The sequence below is a fragment of the Cryptotermes secundus genome, unplaced genomic scaffold, assembly GCF_002891405.2.
Source record: "Cryptotermes secundus unplaced genomic scaffold, Csec_1.0 scaffold161, whole genome shotgun sequence".
Classification (NCBI taxonomy): domain Eukaryota; kingdom Metazoa; phylum Arthropoda; class Insecta; order Blattodea; family Kalotermitidae; genus Cryptotermes; species Cryptotermes secundus.
The window spans coordinates 183804-193534 of record NW_019738350.1 but is presented as its reverse complement, the minus strand read 5'-3'; the positions used below and the strand labels follow the sequence as shown (position 1 = coordinate 193534).

Here is a 9731-nt window from a genome sequence, read left to right as displayed (position 1 = left end):
CTGGAAAAATGAAAAAGTTTCTGCGAGAATACCAAGAATGAGGTTAGGTTTCAAATGCTTGACATCTGTTCAGAGAGGGGGAAAGAAAAAAAAAAACGATGTTGCATCTTAAGAAGCGCAAGGATTTCAGGGGGCGAAACAGCGCCAACAGAGGGAGGGGGGACTCCAGCCTGTCTTGCTCAAGGCATATAAAAGTGAACCACGACGCCGGACGTGGTCGGAGTACGCGTTTCACTTGTCAACACAACAGCGACATCCTAGGTGAGTCCTTACTTAAGTTCTCATATTGAATCAGCGGACGAGAAGATGTTATAAGTTTATCCTTACACTTCTGGCAAATCGTGCATTCAAGGTTGAATTAGCAGGTCTGCATTCAAATAATTTCAAATGTTTGTGTGCGGTTTACCATTATGTTACTACTTATGTTCTATTATAATCAGTTCATCTTCTGTTCATGTAACATATCCCTATGCAATACAAGCAGACGTACCCGTTGGAGCGCGGCGATATATTCGCTATCTTTATCAATAACAAAGCATACTGCAATTAAAACTTTAAACAATTGATAGCACTCATATTAAAAATTAAAGTTAATTCGTATATTTAAAAAATATATCAGAAATATGGATGTGAATAGCAACCAAAGCTCTGTGGCAATACGTGCACTTCACCTTAACACCCTTTGCAAGAGAATGGAGTAATTTCATATATCTTTGGCATTTCTCTGTTGGGGCAGCAAAAGAAAAGGAACTCTGGCACGGAGGTTACAAAAGATGTATAGGACTATGAAACCGAAACTGGAACCCTCATTTCGAGTGGAAACATGTCGCGTCACATGCATTTTTCTTTTCGTTCTTTAGTAGATTATTCTACAACGTGTTCAAAATATTCAGCATCGCTTGTTAGGATCGTAAATGGAAGATTAATTGGAAAGAATTTGGAAAGAAGTGGTTGTGGCCTAATTCAGATACCACCCTGACATTTGCCTAGAGAGACTGGATAAAGTCACGCTAAGGCTTTGTCAGGATAGGTTTCCCGGCCAAGATTCGAAAGAGACGCTCCCAGAATACAAGTCTAAAGCCTCACGAATGAGCTTCAAGTTTCTTTATTCATAACACCATAAGCAGTGTAACAAGTTAATGTGATTCGAAAATAAAATTATTGTGCTGGAAAATTATGTTTCTAATGTCAACAAATTAAAAAAAACTAGGGGTTTATTATGCTTTCTCCGTGAGTAAGTCTGCAGTTCTCCAGTGTATACATGGTTAATCACAACCTGATAAAACTGTTGTTACAAACGGGATATTCTATAAATATAAGTCTAGTATTCCTGCTCTTATAATACTGGAAGTTAGAATCGGAGGACGTAATTCATTTTAGTAAATGGACATAAAGAATTTGTAAAAATAACTACTCAAAGAATTTGATTTGTTTCATTCTGGTCTGTCACACTAATATTATGAAAAACAACATAGCGGGGCACAAACACATACAGGACAACATTAAAGGTAGGACGAAATAACAGAAGATTTTACAAAACATAATAGGATTGATGAAATAATACAATATACCCATAATATATTTGCAGAACCCTCTTCTCAAGAACGACAGGGTGGCACACATTGGGCCCCCGTCAAAAGAAATAATAAGAGGGACGACATGAACCTGCTTGGTTTACGAATTCCAATAGAATCTTAAAAAACTAACTATAAATATTTTAATGTATTGGAACAGCCGCTGTAGTTGTAAAGACTTAAGATTTTACAGCCAATTGCATATTATTTATATTGTATGTATATATTTTGACTTTTAGAACATGTACTGTAATGGTGGCTTCTAACTGTATTGATGTAAAGGTGTCCCTCTGAAGATGGTCTCTGAAGACCGAAACATGTAAGGGCATGAATAATTGAAATAAGAAAATCTTAACCAGTCACAGTGAATGGAACTATTTAGCTTTTTCATAACTACTCAAAGTGATATATCACAAGACAAATATACTAAAGGGTAATTGTGTGCCTGCCAGAAACTTTAATTTATCTTGGATATAATTAGGTATCTTGCACAGTTAGATAAGTAGTCCCAGAGAAAGTGACGGGTAAAAGTGTCTGCCCGAAAGGTTAAACATATCGGTGAGTAAATTTAAAGCAATCTGTTTAACTAACTTAAGAGATCTAAGCCCTTTAGAGGCGTTGATACATGTTCGTGCTCTCAAGAAATTCCCAGCCCTTTATGAAACCAAAATACTGACCGCATTAAAATCTGTACATTTTATTTGAAACATAATTCTGTATCATGAACATATAACAAAATATAGTAGGCCCCCGCTTTACCGCGGATTTGGATATACCGCGGCTTTCATCGTGTTCCCTGATCGTACAAATTTCTGTGAAATGTTTTAAGTTATAATATAGGATAATATTGCAACATTCCTTGCTCTAGTGTGAAGGTATAGAGGGCAAGTCCACAGTCCGCTGTGAATTTTTCTGTGTATTTCTGGTTTCTCTAACGTTATATTTATTTTGTTCACACAGCAATATTTAATGTGCACCTTCTTAACTTGTATGATATGATATTTTCACAGCGCTGGTTACGAAGAGATCTTTTGGGATATAACGCCGTGTAGTCCGTTACAAATCAACCAACGTTTTAGAATAAAGTAGAGCTCTGCTTTCTACCTACTTCACGCTAATTTCGACGACCGTGATCATGGAGGCTATATCTTCCTCCGAAAGGTTTGTTAGCTTTAACGGACTATACTGCATTGTATCCCAGAAGACAGAAACCTCCATTATCACTGCTGTGACAATCTCAGATCCTACAGAATATCAGCGATGAACGAAGACATGTCTGGATGGAAAAATGTTCACTTCGTTTTTTATTCCTTTATATGGAGGTATTCCTGCACTGTGAAATGGTCAGCTTCACGCCCCCGGTAGCTTTACACCGGGGATAGAACCCTTGTACCATTGGAGAAGAAGCTGGTGGGTCTGGACGCTGAGAAGAAAACATCTCTTTTGCTTGCCAGAAATAGAACCCCGATTCCTTGACCACCCAGCCCATGGCCTAGTCACTACACTGACTGAGCTACCCCTGCTCTCCATTGTACTGTACTGTACTGTACGAAAAAATGTCTCTAGTTGTGTTACTGTCAGTTTTATTGAATTACGATTCGCGTCTAATTAACTTAACAATTCTGATATCTGGTGACGAATACAAATTTTATAGTGCGTCAGCGTCATTGTGTAATTTTCTGCATTATCCTGCCGTTTCCTCTCAGTAAGGCCCAAATACTCTCCTCAGCATCTGTTTCTCAAAAACTTTCAGCCTCTTCCTCCCTTGTAATGATAGGCCATACAAAGCTACAGGTGGAACAGGCGTCTTCATTGAGTCGTTAAGAAAGTAAAATTGTCTCTGTGCTTAACTAATTAAGCACTACGGCATGAAGGAGTATGGGGAGTGGATGTATAGACCCATAATTCCTTGATCTCGGCACTAGTTGGAGGCGAGTGGTCAGCTTCAAACTCCGGCCGCTCTACCCCCGGAGAAAGAGCCCGCGGTTAGGAGGTTGGTTGGGCATCAGAGCATGTCTGGACGACGTGGAAAATAGAAAATCCTTGACCCTATTCCGACTCGAACTCCGGCCCCTCACTCGCCCAGCCCGTAGCCAGTCACTGTACCGATCACGCCATCCCTTTACTACGGACTGGAGGACCAAGAAATCTGAATTCGATTCTCGACAAGGGAAAGAGATGTTTCTCTGTTCCACAGGGTCCAGACCATGTCTGTAGCGCAACCAGCGCCCTGTCCAATGGGACTCATGAGCTCTTTCCCTTGGGTTATAGCGGTTGTGGTGTTGAGATCAAGAATACATGGAGCTATACTTCTGCTCCCCCCATACATTATGATGTGGTGGTGCTTAATTAAGCACAGGGACAATGTTTACTTTTTATATACAGGACGGGAAGGCAAGAGACACTGGCCTGAATGGAAGTAAGCATTCTAAGAATGTAACTTGCTAATAACATTTTCATAAATAATAATCGGGGATAGAACCCTTGTACCCAAACGCTCTGGTTTGCTACTGTGCTTCCCAAACGTGCGAACTGAGATCTGTATATTGAATTTCGAGATATCGACTGCATCGTCTTGCGAACGTATCTCGTGAATGTGAGGGTATACAAAGATGTTCTTCACCTCTAAAAAAAAAATTCCGTCGCTTCGAAGGAAGAGGTTGACTCTGAAGAAACATCGATTCCCTTTTCCGAAGATTAGAATTTATAACAAAAGACATGTGGTGTACTGTGTCTTTGGCTTTTAGTGTAAGAATAGGTCAACAGTAAAGGAGAATCGAGGATCAAAATCGACACTAGTTTTAAACTGTTTCACTGAACGCGAGAAGAACACGATAAAAAAGTAAAGAGAAAACTTCGGTGTTCCAGTCAAGGTCTATGGTTCATTCGTAACACTAAAATCAATCTGATCCAGTTACTTTCAGGATAGCGCCCTCTAAAACATCGATTCCAAAATTATTCTCGGTGGCTGTGTCCAGGGCTAACTAATTAACTAACAAGCTAATTCTATGATGCAGGACCATTTTTCAGAAGGTCACAATCACTCTGCCACACAAAAAATATCCACTTTCTATGAATCCCAACTACTGTATTTACTGTCGTGTTCACAACAGTCCCATGTCAGTCCTTATCCTGAACCAAATGAATCCAGTCCACACTTTCAACCACATATCCTTCAGATTCTTTCTAATATTGTAACGAATTTGATCAACGCGTTGCCAGGTAACAGCTCTGTAAATACGGTCCAACACGCAACAATAGAGGAAGCTGTGTTTTCTGTTGATCCGATCGACGCGCCAACAGACTGGCTGGATAGTGATCATGTGATATATGTTTACTGTTGGTCCATGTGCTTTCCGCGGCTATATAAGGAAGAGTGACAGAATTCGTTCAGGATAGTTACGAGTCAGTCGTAAGCTGGAGGAGTGAGTCCAAAGAATTTTTAGTTCCGATGTTCCAGAGCGGTTCAAGACGAAATAGCGACACGACTACATGGTGATTTGAAGTGCTAGTTTCTGTGTTGAGATCCAGTGGAAACTTAGAATCCTAGTGCGTGTGTAACGGTGGACTGTGCAAAAGGCGATAGCGCTATAATTACGTGTAATTGTTTGTGGTGTGTACCAGGAGTAAATAAACCCGTTCATTCAATCCAGAACCCGCGCCAATATTCACTAATACACTTGTAAATACTATCCTGTTATCTATGTCTAGGTCCTTCAAGCGGATTCTTCCCCGTCAGGTTTTCTGGCCAAAACATTGTACGAATTCCTTAAATCATATATTATTAAATTAAATTAATAAAATCAACATAAAATACTACCAAAGTACTATATGTCACTTCTATTGAATTATTGTTGATAAAATGCCTCTAATTCTCAGACATGTTTTAGTTCCTACTGGACCACTTTCATGGCTTTTTCAGAGATTAAAAGGAAATATACGTAAGTATTATATGGATTAAACACGCCACTGATTTTATTCTTTTATTAATAATTGCGGGACACGCGGTAACGTAGTTGGTTGAGGGATTATGCTGCAAGCCTGTAGATTGCGGGTTCAATTCCCGATGAGGTCATTCTATTATTTCAATTTACCTAATCCTTCCAGCCGCTGTACGGCCTTGGGGTGGACTCAGCCTCCAACAGAAATGAGTACCAGGAATTTTCCTGGCGATAAAGGGCGGCGAGCGTGTAAGGCTGACAACCTTACCGCCATCTGTGATCCGATTTTCTAGAGAAAATGTGGGAACCTCAACGTCTCACAACCCTATGGGCCTTCACGGCGTTATACAGACATAGCTTTATTTTTATACATATTAATAATTGTATTTATTTATTTTTGAACTAGGATAATGTAAATTGTCAATGAAAAATCCGTCGAGTGTAACAATGTATTTAGGTCACTTATTTATCTCACTTGCCTTACAGGTTTCGGTTCAAGAGAAACCATCATCAGAGGCACGTATTACAAACACATGAAAACACTGGCGCTGCTTAACGTACACAGTATGTAAACTGCGTGGACGCTGTTACAGATGTCGAAGTGTAAAAGCACAACACTTTCTAGTAGCATTGAATGCACGTACAGCTCTTGCATTCCATCTGAAAATTGCCCTCAAATTAAGCCGTCAATGTTAAAATATTTAAAAGTTTAAAACATTTAAAGTAAAATGTTAGGCTCCTTCTTGTTAATTCGTCCCGATGATGGGAAGCGTCAACTTGAGGTTGTGTAGGCTTATGGTCGGATGTTTCTTACGCGTTGTGTGTTGTGTACTGCATAAGCATAAGCCATAAGCCTACACAACCTCAAGTTGACATCTCCCATCATCGGGACGAATTAACAAGAAGGAGCCTAACATTTTACTTTAAATGTTTTAAACTTTTAAATATTTTAACATTGACGGCTTAATTTGAGGGCAATTTTCAGATGGAATGCAAGAGTTGTACGTGCATTCAATGCTACTAGAAAGTGTTGTGCTTTTACACTTCGACATCTGTAACAGCGTCCACGCAGTTCACATACTGTGTACGTTAAGCAGCGCCAGTGTTTTCATGTGTTTGTAATACGTGCCTCTGATGATGGTTTCTCTTGAACCGAAACCTGTAAGGCAAGTGAGATAAATAAGTGACCTAAAACATTGTTACACTCGACGGATTTTTCATTGACAATTTGTGATTGATAGTGTAACGGACCAAAATGAAACAATTCAAAAAAGGATAATGTAGTTCTCAATACTTCCGATTTGGATTCTATCCCCTTTATAATTATGCAATGCTTCCTTTTATTATCTAAAAGAACTGAAGACAATCTAATAAGCAGCAAAATATATCGGGCAATTACAATTATCTGATCGACAAAAGTTCAGTAATAAAGGTTATGTAATTTAATGGTATTCTACGCTGATTTCATATGGTACTAATAGCTGTCCCTATAACAGGCCACGGAGGCCTATAGGGTTGCGAGACGTCGAGGCTCCCACATTTTCTCTAGACAATCGGCTCACAGATGGCGGTGAATTTGTCAGCCTTAAGCGCCGGCCGCCCTTTATCTCCCAGAAAGATTCCTGGTACTCATTTTTCTTAGAGGGTGAGTCGACCCCAGGGCCACAGTGCGGCTGGAAGGATTAGGTCACTTTCAAAACCCAATAGCCTCATCGGGACTTGTACCCGCATAATATATCAACCAACTACGCTACCGCGTACGGGAGAATAAACCTTATTTATAAACTAAGTTCAATCTGGGCAGGATCCAGGAAACGGGGGATGAATCTTAGCCGATGAAACTTCTCAATTCGATGATGGTGAGCCTTCTCTAATCACTACCAATTTTCCTAAGAGTGAGCTAGAAACACACATCGACTAATCAGGAACAAACAGACTGCGAGGAGCGTTGAGCTTTTCACGGAAGTTAAGTCGAAACTACTTACAACGTGGAGAAGCCATACAAAACTGTGACGTGCGAGCGGGTAAGCTGATGCATGTTGTAAACAGGCCTTGTCTGATGCAGTGCAGTACAGTACAGCGCAGCATAAGGTCTGTATTTCACACATGTCTAACTGACGATATTTAGAGACCTCTACACGTTGCAGTAACTAAGAGTTGTGCCATATTCCGCCGAAATAAAGTTATTTTTGTAGTTTCAAAAAATAATAGAAGAATCTCCTTAATATCGCATAAGTGACCTAAGGTAAGACGCATATAGACATTCTGATATTTATGTATGGACTGGCATTCCGAATCTAATGGAGGGCAACGATTTCATTAGAGAAAATTAAGAAGGAATACTGAATAAGCCGAAAGGAACATCACGCAAGGAAACCCATCTTTCCTAAGCAGCAATATTAGTCAGGTTAATATGGTAATAGAGGTCTAATCCTATGTTCGCTGTTTCCACGAAGCAGAAGCCTAATCACATAAACACATTTCGTTCAGTTGAAAGTTGGTGTATTTGAGCAGATTTCAGGATGACTCCTGCTTGCTTATACCGTTTCATAATACATACAAGCGATGAATTCTGTCCTCCTGGATATTACGCCGTGTAGTCAGCATTAACTTGACGTTTCGGAAGATAAACCAGACAATAAATCAGCATGAAGTAGCCATACTTGCTGTTTCTTGCATTGCTTACATTTCGGCGATGAAGATGGAGGCGATAAGTTCATCCGAAAAGTCTGTGGACTTTCCCTGACTACAAGGCGTAACGTCCCAGAAAAGAGAACTCTTCAGTCACCGTTGCGAGAGAATACATACAGCTGTCTGACGGCAGGAAGCAGTGTCCACTCACTGCATTCGACATGCAAATGTACACTTAATAGAAATAATATTAATAATAATGTCTAAAGTATATGTACTACTGCTAGAAACCGGAACAGCTCAGTTGATATAGTGACTGCCTACGGGCTCGACGACCCGAGTGGTCGGAGTTCGAGTCCCTGTAAGGAAAAGAACGTTCTCTTCTCCACATCATCCGGACCGCTACTGAGGCCCATCTAGACTCCTAGACAATGGGGACCGGGGCTCTTTTCCTGGGGGTAAAGTGGCCAGGACGTGAGGCTGACCACCTCCAACTAGTGCCGTGGTCAAGGAAAAGTGGATTTATAAAGCCACTCCTCCATGCGCCTTCATGGCATAGCGCTTAATTAGTTAAGCACAGGGACAGCTTTACCTTTGACCTTTTTGATACTACTACTTATAATAATAATGTTTCTTTTTCAGAATTGTGTGCTACATTCACTCTTGATATGGATTTTAATGAATACAGGAAAAGGGGTAAGTAAAAAATTACATTAAACTTTCTCGTCCAGGACCTTTTGTCTTCTCGTCTGCTGCCTAAAAACATAAAAATTAGAATATATAAAAATATAATTTTGCGTGTGATTGTGTGTGGTTGTGAAACTTGGTCTCTGACATTAAGGGAGGAACCTAGACTGAGGATGTTTGAGAAAAGGGTGTTGAGGAGAATATTTGGACTGAAGAGAGATGAAGTCATGGGAGGTTGGAGAAAACTGCATAATGTGGAGCTTTATAACTTGTACTCTTCGCCCAGTACGAGTATAATTAAGTTAAGGAGGATGATATGGGCAGTGCATGTAGCACGAATGGGGAGACGAGGAATGCGTATAGGATATTGGTGGGAAAGCCAGAATGAAAGAATCACTAGGAAGATCAAGACGTAGTTGGGTGGATAATATTAAAATGGATCTTAGAGACATAGTATTGGATGGTATGGACTGGATCGATCTGGCTCAGGATAGGGGCTAATGGAGGGCTCTTGTGAACACGGTGATGAACCTTCGGGTTCCATAATGCTGGGAAGTTCTTGAGTAGCTGCACAATTGGCGGTTTCTCAAGAAGGGCTCAGCCCTCTGGAGGGAATTAAGTATCTGTGAAGTTAGTGAAGATAAGAGACTGACCACCACGAAAGTCTAGCCTGGGTCCTGGTTCCTTAACAAGCTGTATACTGTCGAGTGGTAAGGTTATTGCAAATGCTCAGTCAGTTGAGGTAAGTTTACTTTTTCTTGAACGAGTCTGATGGAGGAGTAGCTGAGTGTTTGGAAGTGTGCAAGCATTTTCTTGCAGATTCAACAGCTCACTAACGTACCCTGATAGCTGTGGTACGTACATCCGTCTGAGTAGCATTAATCACTATGAACGGTGT

General features: G+C 40.4%; 1 protein-coding gene across 1 annotated transcript in view; it reads left to right on the top strand.

Annotated features, from left to right (window-relative positions):
* The first annotated feature begins 232 nt into the window (after positions 1-232).
* The window catches only part of LOC111870717 (histidine decarboxylase), a 58840-nt gene continuing 49341 nt past the window's right edge, over positions 233-9731 (top strand). Inside the window, exons 1-2 of the mRNA XM_023863217.2 lie at positions 233-261; positions 8789-8842. Coding sequence (XP_023718985.1) covers positions 8815-8842 — 28 coding nt within the window. The 5' untranslated portion in view covers positions 233-261; positions 8789-8814. The remainder of the gene's footprint in view (positions 262-8788; positions 8843-9731) is intronic.